Source organism: Sceloporus occidentalis, unplaced genomic scaffold (genome assembly GCF_023333645.1).
Source record: "Sceloporus occidentalis isolate IW3139 unplaced genomic scaffold, rSceOcc1.0.p SCAF_1, whole genome shotgun sequence".
In the NCBI taxonomy this organism is placed as follows: Eukaryota; Metazoa; Chordata; class Lepidosauria; order Squamata; family Phrynosomatidae; genus Sceloporus; species Sceloporus occidentalis.
The window spans coordinates 33746920-33771477 of record NW_028316981.1 but is presented as its reverse complement, the minus strand read 5'-3'; the positions used below and the strand labels follow the sequence as shown (position 1 = coordinate 33771477).

At 39.7% G+C, this 24558-nt stretch overlaps 1 protein-coding gene across 2 annotated transcripts in view; it reads right to left on the bottom strand.

Moving 5' to 3' along the window:
• Nucleotides 1-23978, bottom strand: part of LOC149321299 (mitochondrial S-adenosylmethionine carrier protein-like) — a 180788-nt gene extending 156810 nt beyond the window's left edge. For both annotated transcript variants that reach the window (XM_089519193.1, XM_089519200.1), the window contains exons 1-3: nucleotides 23873-23978; nucleotides 11621-11777; nucleotides 7918-8027 (exon numbers count right to left, since the gene is read on the bottom strand). In XM_089519193.1, coding sequence (XP_089375319.1) covers nucleotides 7918-8027; nucleotides 11621-11777; nucleotides 23873-23905 — 300 coding nt within the window. In that variant the 5' untranslated portion in view covers nucleotides 23906-23978. The remainder of the gene's footprint in view (nucleotides 1-7917; nucleotides 8028-11620; nucleotides 11778-23872) is intronic.
• Nucleotides 23979-24558: the final 580 nt, after the last annotated feature.

Below are 24558 nucleotides of genomic sequence, written 5' to 3'. Positions count from 1 at the left end.
GGAATATATATTTTTCTAATATGATTCATCAAAGATTTACACAAGTCTTTGAAAGCTTATATGTAGTGCTTGTGTAGTACACATTTTAAGGTTAACTGCCTCTTTCAAGTTGAGCCAAATAAAAATTTTGCAATTTATTTTATGCCAGTTCCCAAGGGGAAAAATGTAATGTTCAATTAAAAATGCCAATCTGCAAACACAGCAAGTTAACATTACAAGAAAAGCACTGTCATTCAATTCTTATACAACATCTTTCGGTTCACCATTCCTAGAAAGTCAGGATACAACTTGATCAAGCTTATTAAAGCTAACAGACTAATTCGAGATACATTAGGAAATTAACTGCAACAGCAAGAGATGTGCCATACTTCTCCTGCTAGTCTAATTGATCTATTATTCTCATATTTAATACATTCTTCAAAAGAGGTGTGGGCAGGGCCTGTGGTCATAGGGAGGCCTCCCTGAGGATCCATGTCGAGGCCAACGAACTAAGGGCACACGTGAGACCAACGCTGATGCAGCAAGATGAAACTTTAATGAGGTAGTAATTTCCCCAGCATAAACCAAACAATACAGATCCACAACTGGTGTCCAAGTTACGTCACTGGAACACTCAGTTCTCTGTCTTTATAGGATCTCATGGATGGGCTCCTGGCCTCACTCTTTTTTGCCTCTGGGCCCGGGTCTATTTGAAAGCCTTCTTGGCGTATTCTAACTCCACCTTCTCTTTCCAATGGGTACGGACCGTGTTTCCAACACTCTCTCTTGGAGTCGCACCAAGTCCCTTCGAGATTGTGTGGTCCTTGGACAACCCGTCCTAACCCTGGGTTGTAAGGCTCACCGCTGAGGACCCCTTCCCAACGCGGGTCCACTAGGCGCACCGCTTGGTGGAGCCCTATGCAGTGGTGTCCCTATGACGCCTGGAGGCTAATGGGGCAGCCTGACTGGAGAGGAGTTCTAGTTACCTGTTCTTTCCCTTTCCTGACCGCCTCGCCACGCCCCCTTCTTCCGCAAAGTGTCCTCCTCCCAAACGCCTCACCCTCACTCCTTAAATGGCCTCCCGGCTCCTCCTTCTCCTTTTTGGGTGTGGTCGTGTCCCCCGCTTGGACTTCCACCTGTGCCTGCCTTCCTCCTTCCCCTTCTTCTGCCTGCTGGTCCTCTTCAAGGTCCTCCTGCCTGCATGCCTCCTCTCTCGCCCGCTCAACCCGAACCTCCATCTCCACTCTTCTACAAGAGGTTACTAGATTGCACTCCTCATCTGGAGCCTTGAACAATTTCAAATCACCTCATGAGTAATAGAACTGAAGACAACAAAGAGAGTAAATTCCTTACAAGGAACCGCTACAGCAGGGTGAGGAAAATATGGAATGCATGCAGCCCTTAGACCATTTTACCAGGAGTCCATAAGGCCACCCCAGAAAAAACAAACAAAACCACCAAAATTGCCAATACTGTCCCCAAAAGACTTGGGGGTGCTACTGTTTATTTTGCTATGTTAAGAGGCATTTTGCCCCATTACCTTTTTTTAAGCTTTATGTGAGCTTTTTTTTCTTCAAACAGCAAGTCCTTCAAAACAGGACTTAAATGACAATGGCCTTGATTTTTGTTGCTGCTGGGAAGGAGAGGCAAAGAAGACACAAGGATGAATCTGGAATGGCAATTGGTTCTATGCATATGGCAGCTGCTTTGCAGGCCGAAATAACAACATATCCAGCATCATTTCAGGGTTCCTGCATTTTATTCAAAACTTGGAAAAGCTGGGCATGGTGGTGGGGGGTTCTGGGAGTTCTACTACAGAAAGGCAACTTTTTAAAAATAAATACAGGGGACTTGAGATGATGTTTGATACTGGGTTGAATTACTCTGGCAGAATACAGGAACCAGGGCAGGGGAAAGCACTCTCTGAAGCAAGGCCATGCAAAACAAAAATCTGAAAATGTAGAATCATAGAATCACAGAATCATAAGAGTTGGAAGGGACCACAAGGGCCATCCAGTCCAGCCCCCTGCCATTCAGGAACTCTCAATCCAAGCATCCCCAACAGATGGCCATCCAGCCTCTGCTTAAAGACTTCCAAGGAAGGAGACTCCACTACACTCCAAGGGAGTGTGTTTTACTGTTGAACAGCCCTTACTGTCAGGAAGTTCCTCCTAATGTTGGGGTGGAATCTCTTTTCCTGTAGCTTGCATCCATTGCTCCGGGTCCTAGTCTCTGGAGCAGCAGAAAACAAGCTAGCTCTCTCCTCATGACCTAAACATAGGCTATATTTTTTTTCAGACTTTCCATTGATGTTTTACCAATATCTTAATGGATTGCTTTTTATGTCTACTGCTGGCTAAGAATGGAAATACTGGATGAGACTGTTTCTGGAGGCAGCCACAACAACAGTCTAGGTGTGAGCCATGCAAATTACTATTCCACATGGCAATAAGGGAGTACTTTGCAGACTGCCAATGTCTTTCTTCAAAGCACCATTTGCATAATTGCTTACACTCAGTAATAATTTTATTAATGAAAAAAGCTTCCCAAGCACTTTTTAATGAAAGGAGAATAAAATGGATTACCAACCTTAAATTAAAGCTTGCAATACCCTGAGCAAAATAGGTGTGTGCAGCTATTTCTGGATGGGGGATGAATGCTAAAGTGCCAACCAGCATTAGGCCAAAATATTTAGGTATGGGTGGGGTGGGGGGGGGGGGAGAAGGAAATCAAAATGGCCCTTGAGAATAATCAACCGAAATCTTTAAAAATGATTGAGGGACAGATTGCCCTGACAGATAAGATAAAGCTATAGATTGCACACATACCTTCTACCCTGGGAAGAAACAGCTGTCACCATGTCAGTCAGAATTAAAATTAGCACCAACAGCAGCTTAGTAAGATTCCCTCCTCCCTCTCAACCAAAAATTCCCCTAACCACAGGTTACAAGATCTTGAATATTGAAGAACTCATATTCAGTCCTTGAAATCTCTAGTTATATCTAACATATCACCTTCCTGAAACACTGGAGAACTGTTGTCAGTCAATCTTAACAACACTGGGCATGGGTCTGTCAAAAATAAATCCTGCCAATGCTTCTTTCTGATCTGGTCACTAGTTTAGTCAATAGTGGAAATGCTGTGGATGTCATTTATCTGGATTGCCATATTTTTCGAACATGCAACAAAAGTCTTCAAAAAGAAGGAATATGGCACAACTTCATTTTGTTGTACACAGAAACAAAGCCTCAAACTGTGGTAATGAAACAGTGAAGAGAAATACAGAGCATATTCACACCATGGGCCATCAATTGCTACATATGACTGACTGCAGCTCTGTATTCCCCATAAAGTGTATGCAAGGGAAAGATTTCAGCTCATGAGAAGAGCTGTTAGCAACAAAAATCACACATACGAAGTTTCCTGTTTTGCCAGGATAAGAGGCAATAAACTGAATCTTTTCACTATCATGAAAAACTCACCTTAACACAAGGGAGGGCAAAGTGTAGTCCTCCAGATAATGCTTGACTGCAATCTCCAGCATTCTTCACTATTTACTATGCTGGCTGGGTCTGTAGTCCAACATGTGGAGGGCCACACTTTACCCACTTACACCTTAGCACAGTAGGCTATCTGATGAAAATGTCAAGAGCCTTTCAAATCAAGTATGCTTCAAGAACACATTTCCATCCCATCATTTTAACTTGTTGCACATGAACTTTCAATCACAGACTGATAGCATCAATCACCCTTTTATTTAATCACATCTGCTCATCACCTAATCAGAGGATGTAGGTTGGGATGTGACCAGAAATAATAATCTGAAAAATCAGCCATGTTAGGCCAGTGGTTTTATTAACCACATAAAGGTATATACACCATTCAATATTAATGCTGTGTGTGCTTAAGTCAACCTATGGAACAAATATTTTTAACCATCATTTTAAGAATCAGGAGATTCAAAATATTCCCTCCCAAAAGATGCCTATGCTATGCTGGGAAACTGTTAATTTTGTGTGTGTCGCTACTGTGTATTGAATATTGTGACAGTATATTGGGCTGTTTTGTATTGCGACCGTGTGGAAATACTAGTTTGAGTGTTGAACTAGGAGTCCAAGATATCAAGGTTTGACTCCCCACTCAGCCATGGAAATGCACTAAGTGATCTTGAGCAAGTCACACTTTCTCAGCCTCAAAGGAAGCCCCTTTGGCAAACCCATATGAAATAAATCTTGAACGCACATAACAAACAAATATTGTGACTAATTTACAAGGTATATCTTAAAATATAGCACATAAAAGACTTACTCTTCATATCTGGATTAGGAGAAGATACCTAGGATTATCATAAATTGTTTTGTTTTGTTCTGATCTATGCGTCCTTGCTTCTTTGATGCTCCCTTTCATTATGACTGTTTATCTAAAAAAATTATATTGCAGAAATTATCCACTACTATCTTGTTTACCAAAAACCCAAAAGGAGAGTCTTGTTGGGTATTATTTTAATGTCTGGAGAGAACAGAAACTCACAGAGAGAAAGCAAGCCCAAGAAACTACAGTATTAACAGGGGGGAATCAGGAAAGGGGTCACATTAATGTATGAGAATGTATGCATGGAAGACTGTGTGGGCAGCTGGTTAGGTATCTGACAATTCCTAATTTGCTGGTTTCAGCCTTTAATTGTGTGATGAATCTGCTGGCAGAATCTGCAGTTCTCTGCCTCTATTCATCTTTATTTACAGGCAATTTCCAGCTGTAGTGTTAATGTGAGTTTTCTTCCGACATAAGCATCCTCCTTCTGTGTACTCCCTACATAGGTCCTAATAGCAAATCCTATTTTATCTGCAACCTTCCTAACAGGGTGTTCAACTGCTCTCGTGTATATAGCTTGGCAGAACATTCGATGTCTGTATAACACAAACCATCTCAATTAGGTTCTGAAATACCCATGAATGAACAAGAGGCATTCAAGACACAGCACTTCATTCCTGCAAAAGCCTAGGTTATATCTCATTGCTAGGGATGTGAAGATTAGCAGCTTGCAATGTCCAATATGCATTTACAGCATGTGCATGCATGTAATTTGCTGGAGGTGGAATTCTCTCTGCAGTTTATTTACAAATATGGGAAACCTAGCCAAGATCCAAGGGATTTTCTAGGTTGCCTGAAGACTGAGATTAGATTTACACAGATAAATAGGACCTGCAAAAAAGAAATGCCATACTACAGAGTGGTGTCAGTACAGGTATCCAGCTACTCCATTGTACAGTATCCCATTCTCCCCCTTCAGACAACAATCAGTCAACATTTCTTAATCATCATGCTCACCCTTTACTGAGTTGTTTGGAGGTGTTTCCTCTAATCATCCTTTTTTTAAATCAACTTTTCCTGCTGAAATACCTCTCTTATGTGTTGATGGTGCCATTTTAGTGATGGCACTTACCATTGAATACCAGAAATAAAACAAATATCTGCCCCAATATACCAGAGAAAGCATGTTTCTATGTGGTAAAGTAACAAATAACAATAAGGGCTATTTTTAAAAACATGACACTTTAAAAAAAAGTGTATGGCTTCAGGATGATTGTGGTTTTTTCCCCCTCAGTACTTGTAATGATTCCACTCATTATTTAATGTGTAATGAAGGCAGTTCTCTAGCACAACTCCAAGTAATGTTCTGCACATGTATGGTTGAATGAACTACTGAAGTCTATCAGAATGGACCAAAAAAACTAGAAAAAAGATTTTCTTATAATACAGCATCATATTAGATTGCAGTGCAATGCAAAACAAGTAACTACATATACTCTTTTCTTTTTCAAACTGAAGAACAAAGCTCAAAAGAGCATTTCTAAATTAAAACAGAGTTGAAACCAAATTTGCTTTTGTTGAGAATGTGAGATGAGCAAGCAGAGCATAAATATAGAAGGAGTTTATAATATATTATTATTATTATTGCTACAAAAATGGAAGGATACTGTCACTCCAACAAAAGAAGATTGGCTGGCAAAGGAAACTGAACTTGCTGAAACTGACAAATTGACAAACTGATTAAAAAGAAATCCTTGAAAATGTTAAAGAAAAACTGGGAGTTGTTTGTTACTTTTTAACAGTCTTGTTGGGGCCATTTAGTAGCATTAGGTTTTGAAAATTAAACAGATCTGTATGATGTATATGCATACTATAGGGGAATACGTTCTTCAGTTACAAACTGGGAAATCAGTAGTGATAGTTTTGCTTTTTTTAAGCTCAAAAAAGTAATTTTAAACTAGCATTCCTTAAGCTCCATTTTAACAGAATAGTACACTTCCAGAACTAATCCTGAAATGTATCAGCTACATATTACTTATCCAGGGACGTAGCCAGGATTTTAGGAAGTGGGGGGATCCAGACTAAGTGCCACCATTATAATGGGGCTTGGGCGCGGCGGCACAGCAGCACGCACCACTCATTTTTCTAATGGAAGGGGGGGTCCGGACCCCAAGATCCCCCCCTTGGCTACGTCCCTGACTTATCAGCACTTAATGTTGTTTTTTTTAACAACACAAAAGCACTGTTCTCTAGAATCCTCCTGTACAATCAATATTGCTTCACAAGGAGGAAAAGGTAATATTACACTTTCTTTACATCTGGCTTCAAACTGCATTTCCTTCCTCAGGTTCCACATCCCCATATTCTTGGGGGGGAATTCTTATTATGAGACATCAATTTAATCTCATGACTCTCTCTTGAGACATGCAGTGAAATTTTGTAGATATTTATTCAGAATGATAGTACGATGTTCAATGGGATGTATTCCCAGCAGGCTAAGTATGCACCAGACTAAACACCAACTCACTTTGACAAAATGGCTTTGCAGAAACATCAGAGCAACAGCTCCTACATGTACCCCAGGAAGCTGGTGCCAGTGATATGCTGCCACTAGCATGGTCTTCCCAGTACCTTCCCACCACCAGAAGATAAAATCAGTTAGAGTTCACCCTCAGTATTAGTAGTATAGCCACCTGCAGACTAGAGCATCCGCAGGTAGTCCCATCCTATTATCATCAATGGCGGCACATGGAAGTGCCAATGCAAACACATGCACATGGGCATCCATTGGCAATAATGGGGCTTGAATTCCTGTGATTTTTTTGTATCCACAGAGCGGGGACAGAATCCAACCCACACCAATATAGAGGGACAACTGTATATGAGCTCTACTATCGAGAAGCAAATGCAGACACAAGAACCTTCAATAGAACCTGGATGAAGGCAGCAACTTTTCAATATGATAGCTGTCCAAAAACATAAGGAGAGCTTTCCTAGGAATCCTGACACAACTCTGGAGACACACACATCTAAGTACATTGTCATGACTGAAAAATGAACATGTTGGGAAGAGGAGGCATGCTGAAGACTGAGGTTTCCCTTTCCCTGTGGTTATGTCTTAATTAAAAACTAATGATTAATCAATAAAACTATAATTAGAACTTCCAGCCTTTTCTGCGTAATTTCAAATGGGGGGGGGGAATCAAAGGAGACCTAACATGTCTGTGAGAGGGAGAGAGATCATGCTCATTTGTGCCCTCTCAAAGGCCAACTCCTGTCTCAATTATTTACTAATTATAAAGCTAGGAAGAGGAAGAAGACTCTTAAGAAAACTGTTTTCATCAGGAAGGCTTGGAGCTGTGTTTTCTTGGAGGCTACCACAGGAAAACTGTGTAGAGATGGGCCTTTCTCCAGTCATGCAATTACTAGCAGCTGTTTATTTATGATACATTTACCCCATCTTTCATCCAATGAGTTCAAGAATGTATAAATGGCCCTTCTTCACACTCTCCTCTACTGTACTGGGCTACAACTAATCAGGGGTTAGCTCTCAACAATCATGAGAAGGCTTCTTCCCACCCTTACAACTTTCCTCCCTTAATAAAGACAAGATAAATGTCTACTTACAACTTCGCCAAAGGAGGCAGCCAGCATGTGTGTTATAGGACGTAAATACGGAGATCCATTCGTGTGAAGCAATGATTTTGTATATTCGTAAGTGACAAAAAAGGCAGCAGCTGAAAGACAAGAACATTTGCTAAGAAACCTAAAGACCTCTGTTGGCAAATGTAGTCGCTATTCCAATCCAGGGTGAAGTTCAAGTGCTCTGAAGTAAAGATCTTCTTGCCCAGGTTGGGTCCTCACAGCTGCATTGTTCAAATTGTAAACTGACTGTGGGAGAGCCTAGGTGGTGGCCTGATAAGCCAGAGAAACCTTCTGATGGTCACAAGGGAAACAAATGTTCTGGACAAGCCAGCACAGAAAATGCATTTTTGTACACTTTTACAGATAAAGCAGAGGGGAGAAAAAATGCCAATGCACTGGACAGTGGAATGATGTAATACACAGAGAAAGTAAAAGTCCAGCCTTGCTAATATTAAACGTATAGAACTGGGATATTTGAAGCAGGAATGTTAATTTTTCAAAGACTTACTAACTTACTTACTTCCAGAACTGGCAACATGCAATGAACAACTTACCCCCCACCCCCTAAAAAAGAAATACCCACTGGTGCTTTTATTCCAAAGGTAGAATATGTACATAACATTTAACATCTGTTTGAGGTAAGAATGGCCCTTGCCTCTGAGGAATTAAAATACAAAAATGCCTGTGCAGCTCTGATTTATTGACTAATCAAACAAAGGCTGTGACCTCCCAATGGCACAGAAGTATAATAGGTACTCCACTCAGTGAAACATTCAAAACTTCTCTGAATTAAAAATGCAAGCTGAGGATTTAACTACTGACAGGTAAAGCACACCATGGGAGAAGGGGATTAATACATGCACCAAAGGCAATTTTTGCTTCTGTATTTCTTGTAGCCCATCAAGCTCTATTTGAAACTCAAGGAGGTTTTAACAGTAGGTTAGGAAAGGAGTTGCAGATGGTAATGCAGAGTAGAAAATGTGAGTGCTTAATTTCTCTGCTGTGAATTTTCTATTTCTTAATTTTTTTAAAACAAAACACCAATGTTTCATCAAATTAATTAGCAACTATGAATTACAAACTATTAGCCAAGTGACAGCAGTATTCCAAACCATTCTACCAACCAAGGTCTAATCAACAATGCAGAAATAATACAGTTTGACATCGCTGTAACTGCCCTGATTCAATGCCAGAGAACTGTAGTTTTGTGAGACATTTAACTTCTTTGTCGGAGAGCTCTGCCACAATAAACTACAGTTCCCAGGATTCCCTAGGACTGAGCCAAAGCTGTTAAAGAGGTGTCAAACTGGATTATTTCTGCAGCGTGGATTGGACCCATGACAGTGACCTATGTGGAAAAGCTCTGTTGGACTGAGGTCCTGAACACACCGGCGATAAATGCCTGCATAGGGGCAAAGTGGGGGCATGGTGACCACACACCATAAGCCCTTACTCTACCCCTATGCCAGCGTAATGCTGCATGTCCCACCAAATGGTGGGAGCATCATGGCACTCCCTTGGCGCAATGTGTACATGCGCTGTGTCAAATGAACGCCAAAAAGTGGTGGTGCCGGCAGCTATGGTGCCCTTTCCGTGGCACAAAAGAAGCTGCTTTTTGCAACTTCTTTTTGCTACATGGACCTGCCAGGTTGGGGGTGTGTGGCATGTGGTTGTTGCTGCATCCCTGATCCGGAAGGGAAAGGGGCCGTCTGTAAAGCCCCTTAGAGAAGTGGACTATCACAGCATATATAGCAATTCACTGGTTATTCAAATTTAGGGCATCAGCTGTTACGTGCTGGTCACATAAAGTTTTGGATTTGTTTGAATATCTGTAAAACATTAAATATGTTTTACTTTTTTACTAAATAAATATTTCATTTGAAAATATATGGCATGCTGGGATATTAAGAAGTTTTGTTTAGTCAATATATGTCAAGTAAAGATCGCTCCCTCTAATTAGGTTATTGGGAAATTATCCAGACAATTTTCCATGTGAAATTCCTTTGAAGTTCACACCACTGGTAACAGCATGGACATAATATGAAGAATGCATGATGCAAAAAAACCTACCATATGTTCATTAACACATGTGAATTTTAATTATAAATATTCTTTCATCTTCCACCTTAAATCACTACAAATCCAAGTATGCTGAAGTACTAACATAAAAGAAAACTCAGAGCTAAATACTGTGATGGCAGCAATATATTGCACAGAAAAGAACTCTAAAACTAGAATATTCCCCTTACAAATATCGCCTTTATTTGTAAGTGTGTTTAACATTTCTAACCCCTTTGCATCCCTATAAAAAGGACACAGTTCCGAATTTCAAAATTCAAATGATACAAAAGACAGACAGTGAACTTTGCCAAGAGGAAGAGTTTTTTAATTTGTTACAGGGCTGCATCTGTTGCCCTCTGTTGCTAATCAAAAGATGCTTATCTTCTCCTAAAGGAGATAAGAGCAGAGAAGATAAAGAACAGAAAAATTTCATATCATTTTGGAAAGGCTTAGAAGATCTGAAGGTGCCCGAGGATGCTGTTGTAAACTTTCATTAACATCTACTAAAAGGGAAATTGGGAAGTCCACACTTAGGTTAGTTCTAGGGAATCAATGGGCCAACTCTAGTCATTGCAATAGTGTTAACAATTGCATTTAGACGTATCTTGCATTTTGGGATATCCTACTTTCCTTTGCATTATGTAATTCTAAGGTTACTTCTTGAGCCTTCTAGAAATGTGCTGTTAGCTACTTTTACAAGCATTAGAAATACAATACCAAGCACAATCATTTTTTAAGTTGTACAAGCAAATAGGCCCAGACTGAGATCCTAAAGAGGTGATGCCAGTTTGGAATCCATACAGGATCCTAGAACCAAAGCCCAGCAGATACCAAGGGTCCACTGCACTTGTTACTGATTGAAAAATAAGAGACTTTGTGAAATAGAAACAAGTTTAGCTGTCTTTTCATTTGTAAGTCTATTCCTCTGAGCAATCTAATCTTCTTTGTCAGTGCCTAGAATAATTTGTTGCCTGCTTTACTTTATCGAACCCTTTCCTGTATTGTTATGTATTATTTATATGTATTATGCTATTATTTCTTAGATTGTATGCCATGGGCAGGTTTTCTTTATCCATTTGTTTGTATGTACAGTGCTGTGTAAATCTACAGCGCTATATAATAAAGCATGATAATAATAATGATGATGATAATAATAATAATAGAATTTTCATGTCTTATACACAGTGCATTTAACATGACTGATTAATGTACAATAGTCCAATCAACTGTGGCTAAAAACACACATAATGATATGGAAAATTTCCAGCAGCAGAAAATATTACAGAAATTTTACTTAATTGTTTTATTAAATATTCCAGGCTGGGTTTTCACCCCACATCACTGGTTTAGGGAGAGCTAGAATTCTTCAGCCAGAAGGCTCTAGTACCTCACCAAACTATAAGCCCCTAGATCGCACAGGGCACAGCCATGGCAGGTAAAGTTGCATTACTGTGCCTTAATTGTGTCGTATGAAGGAGGTCAACATCTTGCGACTTAATACAAAGAAACCAAGGACTGGAGGAGAAGCAGGTGGGGTTGGGGAAAATGCAACAAAATTAAGACCGATTTCTCATATTCCTATGCAGCAATGAATGCAAATTTAGAATATATAAGAGAGCTTTACCGTTTGGGAAAGACCCCACAGCAGCAGAGGGGACACCAGCGTAGATGCCACGGAAACCACCAGCCTTCTTAAATCCTTGAGGACTCTGTAGTCTAGTTTTGACTGTATCCAAAGGGAATAATATCAGGTCAACGCACACTCCAGCCAGCCCGCCAGCCTTCCAAAAAATACAGACAGACAAAATGACAAGCAAAAAAAGAAAGTTGATTAAAACCAGCTGAACAGTAAGAACACTGGCAGGTAAGTTTGAGGTCCTAAGGCAGTGCCCATGGGTAACGTGGTACACTGGCACTTACCATCTCCTGCCAAGCAATGAATTTTTCCCTCTTACATTCAAAGGCTGAGCACTAACCTCCAGCCATTTGTCCACTTCTTTTCTTTTCTACAGAATGCCTCTGAGCCCAGAATGTTTAGGAACAGAATAGTTGGAGATTGCTTGCTAAGATTGCACTTATTTAAAAATAAAAAAGGAGGAAGGGGGAAGAGGACACTTTTGATGCCTCAGACCTTTGGCGGACCTACCAGACCTACCAGAAACCATCTATGTTGTCATCTCTGTGAGTTTCTGGTTTTGTCCATATATCTATACAGTCCTCCCTCTGTCCTTGTGGTTTTTAAATTTGCATCCCTCGCTTATGCACAAGGGGTGAACGGAGGGAGAAACAATGGGGCACACCTATATTCAAGCCAATGGGGCATGAATAGAAGCGAAACTCCATTTTTGCAATGGGGTCCAGAAGGGATCCCCCGCAAAAAAGGAGGGGTGACTGTATTTTTATCTTTGTAATGGATATGCTTATATTTTGACCCTATGGATTTGTCTGATAATCCATTTCCCCTTTAAGAAGAGGTACATATTGTCAGGTTTTGTAGGTGCAAATAAGTCAGATCCCTCTGTCTTACAATGAGGTCACTTTCAACTTTGGGGGGAAAGTGATTGATTGATTGAGGTGCCTAGGAATGAAATGTCACCTTCAAGCAATTACCCAAGTATGAAATCAATGTTCTCTTTCAGCAGCAAAGTGGCGTTTTTGATGTGATAGCAAATTTTCTGACTACTAACAGCCATTTTGTGATGGTGTCAATTAGCACTTTTTAGTAGTCCAAAATGAACCCCAACAAGTTGGAAAAAGTCTAATTGTAGTTTGTGTACTTGAATATCAGCCTTGAATATAGCTGGACCAAAGTCAACATTTTTGACAGAACTTGAAAAAGTTATAATTTTGGACTAAAATTTGCCAAACCCCTCAATCATCATGGCCAGCCAAAGTCGTAGTACTAATGGTTACTAGGAATTACTCAAAAGGTAATGTTCACAAACTCTAGCTCTTGATTAGACATCAAACCACTAAGTACCCTTGGCAAAGTCACCATTTATAGAACGAGAACCAAACAATCTTTCTCTAAAAATGCAATTATCAATGCAATAGCATAAAGATGCAATTACAGATGCCTTGGCAGCCAGACACTAGAAACTCTAAACAACATTTTCAACAACAGAAGAGAATTCTACTTAACAAGGCAGCTAAGAAAACATATTTTCTTATGAAAGAGGAATGACTGGAACAAATGTAATGCTAAGCATCTGGGAATATAGCACAGCACATAATAGAACCAGGGGTAAAATATCCAGATTAGATTCTTTTTTCTTTAAAAAATGTTTATCCTATTTCAGTAAGCGGGTGTTGCAAATTTCCAAAAGAATAATGCAATGGGGCGGGAATAAAGTCACATTTCATCATGATTTAATTTAAAAGTAATTGCTTTTTGCTAGTTTGGATGAAACAACAGAAACAAGTCTGTCCCAAAATTTTAACTATTGGTGTCACCAAAACATTTTACACTATGCAAATAGGATGTCAGAATGATACACCATTAGCACAAGAAATTGTTGTGGAAGAATAAAAGTATGCAACAACATGGTTAATATAAGTATGCTATGAAAGCAATGAGACATGACTAGATCATTAACATTTCCCTAGTGAAGGCATTTATGTCAAAGCACTGATTTGTAAAGCGCTCTGACACAGGCCATGTTTACAGTCTCCATCTTGGTCAAGACAGAAATGAATGCTTGACCAGTAAATATTGGTGATGAAGTGGAAACAAAAGCATTATGAACATAAAATAAATCAATACATGCTTTTATGAAAAGTGTAAATTGAAATGGGAGTCAGAAATGGACAAAAAGAAGAGATTTGGCAAAAGAATGTAAAGGAATAAAGCTTAGAATTGTTACTTGTGGGGACTATCCATCTCAGAATTCCCCATCCTAAATGGCTGAGCATGACTGTCCTTCACTGCATCTCCAGAATGTATCGACCGGTGGCCAAGCTGGCTAGGGAATTTGAGGAGCTGTAGTACAAATGAGTAATGTTTCAAAGCTCTAAAACGAGGAGTTGAATATTTTCACAAACTTATATAAAGTAAATGCTTATTCTTGTCCTTTTTCTGAATTGCTGGAAGACACTGAATGGACCATTATGCACTCTGCACTAGACCTCCACATTTTTATATTTTATAAATATAAAAAAGTGAAGGTCTCGTGCAGAGAGGGAAACACAGAAAAATTCAGGGGGGAAAATGTTTTCAAAAGCCTTTTTTTCCAGAACTGTTTTTAAAAAATTGATAAAATATGATCAAAATTATAAGAAAAATGTTTTCTTTTAAAATGATGAATAAGGTGTTCACATATGTACTCCTCCAAACTCATTTCCAAAAACTATGTAAGAAGAAGACTACTAAGTAAGACTATGTACAGTCTCAGATCAGTACACTTCCTGGTCTTGGTTTCCATTTTTTCAGTTCATTTTATGGGAATGAGTGTATCACTTCCTTGATTATGATTGTTATGCTGTTATGATCCCTATGTAATTTTAGTATTTTACTGATGGTATTTTGTATTTGTATTGTATTCATTTTATTGGATGTAATCCCACCTCCTGGAGAGGCGGGAAATATAAATAAACTATTTATTATTATATTATTATTATTATTATTATTATTATGCCTGCTTGGCACTATGGAAAACTGGTGGAGATACGTAATTTTCATTAATAGTTTCTTTATCATATTTTTCCCCATGTTCCCAAAAATTTCAGTTTATTCCTCTAAAACAGAAAAAAACATGTTTCCAGAAATTTTACAGCTTTAATAATAAAGCACTTCTCACTACTACAATGGCATCACCCATGCATAAGATGGCATCTCAGCAAACAAGGAAAATCCTACAGTTTTCAGTATGAAACCCCTTGAATGAATAGGGATCCTGAAAAACAGACCGGACACTCAGTGGCTTCAGAATACTAAGTGTGTTTTAAAGTGCAGTAATAACAACAAGATGTGGGAAGGAGGATAAAATAGAATTCAGTATCCTGGAACAGAGTCTGAGGGTGCATCCGCACTGCTAAAATAATGCAGTGTGACACTGCTTTAACCACCATGCTCAATGCTATGGGAACCTGGGATTTATAGTTTGTTGTGGCATAAGAGCTCTCTGACAGAGAAGGCTAAATATCTCACAAAATTACAAATTCCAGAATTCTATACACCATTGATCCATGGCAGTTAAAGCGGTGTCAATCTGCATTAATTCTGCAGTGCAGACTTGCCCTGACTGCTCAGAATACTTTGTTTATTTTATTAAAGCTCCCACTTGTATGAGTACATTTGAACAGAATAAGCTTCACTCCCTAACAGTGAAAGTAAGCAGTGAGTGCCTATGGAACTGAAGCCAAAATAGGAGCAATGAATGTAGCTGGCCCTCTGTGCCCGCAGATTCTGCATTCACAGATTCAACCATGGCTTGAAATTGTATTTATTTTTTAAATTCCAAAAAGCAAATCTTGATTTTGCCATGTTATATAATGGACACCATTCTATTACGCCACTGTATATAATGGAACTTGTGCACAAACTGATCTTGGTTTTCTCAGGGGGTCCAGGAATCAAACCTCAGCAGAAACCAAGGATCCAATGTAATACTGTATGAAGAAGTTACCACAGTGTTTGGAGAATTCTGAATTTAGCAGAAGTACGTTAAAAAAAAAAAAACTAAGAAGGTTTTAAAACTGTCCTGCAAAACAGCCAGTGAAAAAAGAGTATGCTCAGTAGCCACTGAATATTGATCCTCAACATTCACCTGCTGCAAAAGAAAAACATAAGACAGGAGTGATACCCCCTGTTTAGAATGATCCTTTGGGCAAAAACTCAAGCAGGGCAACTCCTACAAGGAGGGAGAATATGCTGCAACATTTGCAATTCAAGATACAACTAAAAAAAATTATATGAGTATGAGTAAAGGTAAACCAGATCATGCAGCCAACTAATCAAGTATGTCTAAAGATATATTGTGATTTTATGAGTCTACAAGTAGTTACAGACAGTCTGAATCCCAAGAGAAGTTATTTTACAGCTACTAATAGAGTTTAAATTAAACTGTTCGTCACTTCAGTCCTGACACGGCCAAGGGGAGTAGCCTCTGCCTGCACCAAGATCCTCCAAAACAACTTAACTACAACAGAAACAACATCTGATATAAAATGTAGGGTTTTGATGTTAATTTCCCTTGTCTTCTCCTGTATGATTTTTTAAAAACATCTTTTGCCTGATGAAGAAGACAGAGTTGCAAGCTTGCATGTTGAATTTTGATTTTTAGTTGCCCCCTCCAAAAGATATCACCATTTTATGGATTTGGAGTTTTGTTGTATAAGTAGTTAAATTACCTTTTTTCCCGTGAGCTGTTTTGTCATCAAAAGGGGACCAGCAATCCAACAACTTTGAGAAGTACAGTATTTCAGCTGTAAAGTAACTTCTGATCTCTTTAACTACTTGTAGAATCAGAAAATCACAACCTATCTTTATATATACTTGATATGGTTAATTGGCTTTCTGATCTGGCTTACCTTTACTCATACAGTAATTTCAATCAGATCAGGTTGGTCACAGAAACCTGCTATCTTCTGTCTAGAACTTACCTCCATACAAACAAGGGAAATGTTAGCGACTTTAGACTATTACTAACACTACAACAATAAAGTTGAATCTGCTGTGGTTCACCCCATATATCACAGCTAAGTTGAGACTTCCCTGCAACTTAAATTGGCCCTAAACTATCTGAAAGGGGCATTTTACAGTGAAAGACCATTTAAACAGTGGGCTAATGAGAATCTTTGGCTTATTTCTTCACTTATTTACCGAAATTTGCTCTCATGTGGTAAACTTAAATGTCACTGTCCCCAGTAACCAAGACAAATCAGCCAGTTCTTCAAGTAAAGGACCCAAAGATTCACCAAATGTTTATTTGCTTTGAAAAATTAAACAAACAGTAGTTAATTTCAGCTCTCGTAGTACTTCTGAACATTTAGATAAGCCAAGGAAAGCTATCTTCAGCTCTAATATTCTTCTCCAACCCATTCAAGAGGTGCTCAGTGTCTACAGTTAACATTTTAGTCAATAAGTTAATTACTCTTTTAATCTGCTTGGCTATTTTGCATGCATTGATTTTGTCACCCCATCCCATAGCCTTCTAGCACCTTCTCCATCAGAATTCTTATCTGTACCAAGTGATTAAAAGAAGAAAAAAGAAAATTGATCTGATTTTAATCTAGCCATCTGGCAAAAAAGCATGAATCAAAAGTTGCTAATTGCTTCTTTGGATTTCAAAACTTCTGTGTCTTAAATGTAATTTAAATTCATGAAGTGGCTAATGGAGCATCTGCAGGAGAGTGCAGATACCTGCTTTCTTGTTTCATCTGTGGAAAAAGAGTAATGATTTTTTTAAAGACAAGAGGGGGACTTATCTCTCCTCAGCACTACAGGTGAAGCTTTTAAGGCTGATAAACAGAACCTTTGCACAAAACAGTTTTGCCTGTATTGTGTTTCTTGCTATAGGTACTATATATTCTGTCCTTGTAAACCATCTTTACATATGCAGGGTTTCTAGTTAGGAACTGCATTTGGTCAGTGCTGTAAATGCAAATAGAGCTGTTACCACCAGAAATAGGGAAATGCCTTATTAGAACATGGTAGTCTTACATTCTCAGGTTGAAAACCCAAGCACCTCCAAAGGAAAAGATGTCAAGGATCAAAACAAAATTTGAAGTGTCAAAAGTCAAAAGAAACAATAATGGGTTAGATCAGCATAAGGAACCTTTGGCCTGGACCTGGGGCCAAAGTTCATATAATCCCTAACCACTGATAATTCTAGATAGAGTTTCTAAGAGATAAAAGTCCTGGAGGTCCAAAATTGTTCCATCCTTGGGCTATATCAGGGTATGCAACTGCTGGGAGTCACATTGGTATCTCTGAAAACCTTGAAGAGTCATACTCCACCACTGGCCCTAGGGGTGGGGTGGGGGAAAAACCAGGGGTGTAGAGACATTCTCACTATGTTTTTGTCTTACCCTGGGTCATTTTTACAACAGAAAGTAAACCAAAAGTCACTTCCATGTCACTTTATGTTGGTTTGTTTTTTAATATCTCCTGGTCAAGGAAAACACAAAAGACTGGACAAATTACTGTACAGTCAGCCCTTCTTATACACTGATTTTTTATACACGAATTCAAGCATACACAGTTTGAAAATGTTCCAAAAAAGTATAAAATTCAAATATCAAAGCTTGATTTTCCATTATTTATAAGGGACACCATTTTCTCTCACACCTATCTTAAAATCCCTACACTGGCTGCCTATTAGCTTCCGGGCACAGTATAAGGTGTTGGTTATTACTTATAAAGCCCTACATGGCTTGGGTCCAGCTTACCTGAGGGAACGCCTCCTCCCATATAATCCTCCTGCACTCTCAGGTCCTCAGGGAAGAACCTACTACAGTCACAGAGAACTAGACTAGTAACTACCTCCCAGAGGACATTTGCTTCTGCCGCTCCAAAAATCTGGAACGATCTGCCGGATGAGATCCGCCAACTAACATCTTTCGAGGCCTTTAGGAAGGCAATAAAAACAGATCTCTTCCAGCGGGCCTTCCCAAATTGATCCCCTAATTTCACTCTCCACTTGCCTAAATTGTTTCTCTTCGGACCAATTTGAATACTTTTGATATTATTGTTTTCTCTTTTTATATGCTATTACCCACCTTGATCCAACACAGGGAAAGGTGAGCTATAAATAAATATTATTATTATTATTATTATTATTATTATTATTATTTTTAATGGGACTTGAGCATACACGATTTTTGTTATACACGGGGGATCTTGGAACCAAACTCCAGCGTATAACAAGGGTCCACTGTATATACTTATGTATAAGTCTATAAATTTTAGTCAAAAAATTGACCCTCAAAAAGCTGGGGGACCTCAACTTATCCAGAGGTCAATGTAAGTACTGTATTTAACTCTTTTCCTTCTTTGTGTAGTGTGGCAAAAGGTAAGAACTTACTTCATTCTGGAACACACAAAGAACAACCAACCCCTTCTCCTCTTTCCATCATGATGCTTCTTCTGACCTTTTTGAATGCTTGGGTGGTTACATGGCAGTGGTGGCACCTCTTTGGTGCTTCCCCTCAAAGGAGCTCCAAGAGGAATCAGGCTTAGAAGGATCTAAATAAGACACTTCTGTATGAATATAGTAAACTTCATCCTTTACATCCTTCGTTATGTACCCTTAAGTTTTATCCTCAACTTATCCACGAGTCATATCAAAAGCCATAAGTTTGGCCTCTAAACTTGTCCTTGACATATACATGAGGTTGACTTATAGTCGAGTATATACGGTAGGCCCCCATGCCCCCTAGAAGACATCTGGGAGCATTGGGGAATTTTTTTTTAATGGGCCCAGTGGGGTATCCAATCAGCCCTAGAGGGTCACACTTTACTCAGCCCTGCACTACATGGACAACTATTAGTATAAGGCTGATTCCTACTCACCTCAATTGGAGAAAAATGTAGAGGCAGAAACAGTTAATATTAAAATATGTATTTATTATAATAAAATATAATTCTATGGTACAGTAGTAAAAATCACATAATTATCAATGCAGTTGACCAACATTTTACCAACATTTTATAAACAGGTGCTCTGTGTAATTATAGTCTTTTAGTATTAAATGCATCCCTCAAATGTACATGGTAACCTTCAGCATTTCAGGGATCACTACAATTTTGCTCAGCCAACTATTCAGGGATTGCATTTATGTGTGCACTTATTTATAAAAGTTACACATTTAGAAGTCTTTATGACTTTTGGTTAAGGTGACAATGATGATGGGGGTGTGACTGGCAACTTTCCTGCTGTTTCAGGGACATCCTGGTAGTCTTTCCAGTTATAAGGTGGGAGGGTGAAGCTGTGCCCACATATCACTGTGCTACAGATGAATAGGGAAATAGCTTGAAAATAACATATGTTAAAGCATTCTGCTCGCATGTGCTCCCATTATTATTGAAATTAACAAATCCTCACGGTTTTCCTAAACAGCACAAGCAAAGGTGCAACTGTTCTTGGTCCTAGCAGTCCAAAGCAGTTTAGGAAACAGGCCATGTAAACTGATTGCCAAGCTGGGGAAACAATTAGAATAAGTAATCAATATTCTCAATTTGATTGAAGTGATCAGTCTATAGTATGATATTGACACATGATGACCTGTTGTTAGTTCCAGTGAGAACAGACACATTAATCATCTGGTTGTATCTAAATGTGGAATCCAGGGCTGGGGAGTAGAGGTGATTTTGAGGTTGCTCCTTGTCCTACTCCGGAGTAAGTTATTTTTTCTTAATGTTCCTCCTACTTCTACTCCTATTATATCCCTCAATAAAAAATAAAAATAAAAATGGTGTTTGCATGTACAATAACAGGAATAAGGAATAACAGATACTCCTGTAAAAAACTCTTACTCCTTTATTCCTTACTCATACTCCTACTCCTCAGCCCTGGTGGAATCATCAGTCAATGGATGATTCAGTGCATCTGCTCCAACTGAGACTAGCCGACAAGATTCTAATCATCATTTCCTCTTATAACATCAATGTATGGGGATGTTGAGTACTCTGCAAATTGCTAGCTAACAATCTAAGGGCCCGAAGAAATGGCCCTGTTAAACCACCATCCGGGCGGCTTCGGACTGCGGCATTTTGATGCCTCACATCATGAAGCAGCCCTGAAGTCAACTGGAAATCAGGTGACTGCCCAGAAGTGGGCGGCTTCATGACACTCCGGCAACAGAGCGTTTAGATGCCGCATGCCACCAGAGCATCATGAAGCCACAATGCAGCCACAGCAGAGACAGAAAAGCCTGCTTTTCCCTGGCCAAAGAAAAGAGCAGATCTTATCCACTGTTTTTTGGTCGGGTTGAAGACAGATTGAGGCCGTGGCATGTGTTTGCTACGGCCCCAATCTGTTTTTGGAAGGGCCCCTTTCTCCCTGACGTTGTTCCCACAGCTGTTTGGTGGCTACAGGAACAAGGTGCGTGCCCAGCAGGAGCTCGATATTCTATATCGTGTGCCCCCAAGTTATTTTTTACTTATGGTGACCATAAGGAGAACCTGAGAGTCAGTGTGGCATAGTGGCTTGAGTGTTGGACTACAACTTTGGAGGCCAAGGTTTGAATCCTATTCTGCCATGAAACCCACTGGGTGACACTGGGCAAGTCTCATTCTCTCAGCCTAAGGGGAAGACAATGGCAAACCTCCTCTGAACAAATCTTGGCAAGAAAACCCCATCATAGATTCACCTTAGGGTTACCTTAAGTCGGAAACAACTTGAAGGCACACAACAAAGAAAAAACTATCACTAGGTTTTCTTGGCAAGTTTTTTCAGAGGGGTTTGCCATTGCCATCTTCTGAGGCTGAGGGTGTGTCCAAGTTCATATAGTGTGTTTTTATGCTCAAATGAGGAACTGAATATGGTATTTGATTACCTTAGGTATGTGGATGACATTGTTTTACTAGCAGAAAGCATCAGACTTGGAGCAATTACTAAGGAAAATCAAGGAAGAAAATGCAAAGGCAGGCTTGTTGCTGAACGTAAAGAACACAAAAATAACAAGTATAGAGGATTTACAGAAATCCAGTCTAGACAATGAGGAAATCAAAATAAAGAGTTCCTGTAACATTGATCAGAATGGGGACTGGTGTCAAGAAACAAGAAGACTAGGAATGGGGAGGGCAGCTGTGAAAGCATTAGAAAAGATCCTAAAATGTAAAGATATCCAACTGAGCACAAAAGTTAGACTCATACAAGCCACTGTATTCCCTGTTACTACATACAGTTGCAAGACCTGGACAGCAAGGAAAGCAAATAGGAGGAAAATCAATCCATTCAAAATGTGGTGCTGGAGAAGAGAGATGCAAATGTGTCCTAGAACAGATCAAGCCTGAAATCTCCCTGGAATTCAAGGTGATAAAGTTGAGGCTGTCATACTTTGGCCACATGAGAAGGCATGACTTATTGGAAAAGGCAATGATGCTGATAAAGGTGGGGGGGAGTAGGAAGAGAGGAAAACCACAATGGCTAGGATCAATCTAGATTACTGCACTATACTCTCATGGTGCTGCTATTCCACTCTAACTGTTCTGGCTGCCTCCTGTTGCATTCTGGAATTTGCAGTTTAAGGAGGGGCATTTAGAATCCTCAGCCAGAGAACTTTTAGGCCTCACTGAACTTCAAGCCCCACAATGCAACAGGAGGCAAATAGAGCTGTAAAAGTGGAATAGCAGCAGTATGAGAGTGTATTGCGGTAATCTACTCTGTTTCCAAAGTGCTACAAGATCACATGTATTATCAAACTGCTATACAGTGCACCTGCGCTGTACATAGGCACACTATACGCAACTTCAAGCATATGATGAAGCTGTGTGGCAACCAAACAAATTGAGCATGTGCCCATGGTGAGCATACATGGGATTTCCCTTATGGGGGGGGGGAGTCTGGAACGCATCCTTCGCGTAAGGCAGGGGCTGCTGTACATGTGCAGTGTGGATACACCCTGACATTCAAGTGAATCAATATGGAAATCAGGAGTATAAAATAAAAGTGGAATATCAATATAAGAGTGTAACATGGTAAGTGGCATGAGGGAGATCATGGGGCTGAATCCAAAGGACCTGAACAGAGCAGTGGAGGGTAGGAGCTCTTAGAGACGTCTCATCCATGGGATCACCATGTGTTGGGGTCAACTGGAGAGCAGTTAATGATGATGACAACATTACTCTAAATCCCATTTGCTCCATAGGTCTGTACAGGGAAAGGCAGAGGGTAATAAAAAGATGGACTGGTTTAATTAGGGAGGTCACCAGCATGACCTAAGGAGAGCAATGGAGGATAGGGAGTCTTGGAGACGTCTCATCCATAGGGTCGCTATTAGTTGAGATCGACTCAAGGATAGATAACAACAACAATTTATATCATGCCCTTCAACCACAAAGTTTCCCACCTAACAACAGGGAATTGAACCCTGGTCTCTAGAGTCGTTTTTTTGTCAATCAATCAATAATTTCATTGCGGTCAACAACCATATTAAATGACCATATTCCCAAATTCACATGAATAGGTAAAATACATACTATATGAACAAACTATGAACATCAGTAAGATATGAATATAAATGTAAATATAACTCATGAAGAATACACAATATAGACATAAAATATAACTCTATACATGAATAGTAAAAACCTGGCCATTTACTAAAACCTTATTGTCACGGATCTTAATTGCGGCAGCACAAAATTTTGCTGCTTTGGTCAACATCTCTGTATACTGCCCTGGTTTTTGTTTTTTAATGTAAAAGTAGGTCGTTCCTACTGAAGTTCCTTCAGAGAGGTAGAATTCAAAGCTATAGCCGTGTTAGTCTGTAGAATCAGTATATGGAGAGATCTTGTAGTGCCCTTGAGACTCACTGAAAGAAAGGAATTGGCATCGTGAGCTTTGTAGACTTCAGTCTACTTCCAAATGTATCTGAGGAAGTAGATTGAGGTCTAGGAAAGCTCCTGCTGCCAACTTCTTTCTTTCAGTGAGTCTCAAAGGTGCTACAAGATCTCTCTAGGTGCGTTTGCCTTTGCCATCCTCTGAGGCTGAGAGAGCGTGACTTGTTGTTTTTGTGCTCGAGGAGGGATTCGAACCCTGCTCCCCAGAGTCGCAGTCCAAGACTCAAACCACTACACCACACTGCCTCTCACAATACCAAAGGTAGAGAAGAAACCCTCCATACCCCTATGACAACCTGCAGGCTTCATGAACTGATTCTTAATGCACTGAACCCTTCCCTCTCTGCCTAGTCCTCCTCTCTCTTCACTCACCGTCAAGGAGACCAAAAACTCTCCCCTGTCCATCTGTACGGAAGGAGACTCCAACAGCTGCACCCCTGAAATCAAGACAGCATTGGCAGTCTATGGGCGCAGCCATATTGAAACGCTCCGCCCCGCCCTCTGGCTGTCATGTGACCAGCGCTATACTAACCGGGTTCTGCCATTAGCCTGCGGAAGCGCGCGCATGCGTGCAGCGCTTAAGTGAAGCCTTTGCCCTTCCTCTTTGCCCTTGGTGTGCTTCTTTTCTTTACCATTTAGCAATAGTCTAAGGCTGCATCCTCACTGCAAGAAATAACCCACTTTCAACTGCCATGGCTCCATGCTATGGAATTCTGGGATTTGTTGGGTTTTATTTTTGTTTTTAATTTTTTAAAAATAATTTTTATTAACATTAAAATGCACACAATGAATATTATATGTTACATAAATCTGTATATATATTCTCTACATTCTATTGCTGTTTTTGTTTTGGTTTTTTGGAGACATCTGCCTTCTCTTTCAGAGAGCTCTGGTGCCCCCCCTCGAACAAACTACAGATCCCAGAACTCCATAGCACTGAGCTATAAACAGTTATAAAAGTGGTATCAACCTGGGTTATTTCTGTAATGTGGATGCAGGCTTTAACTTTGATGACAGCATGCTGTGGAATGGTGAGGTTTGCACCATGGTTTTGTGAG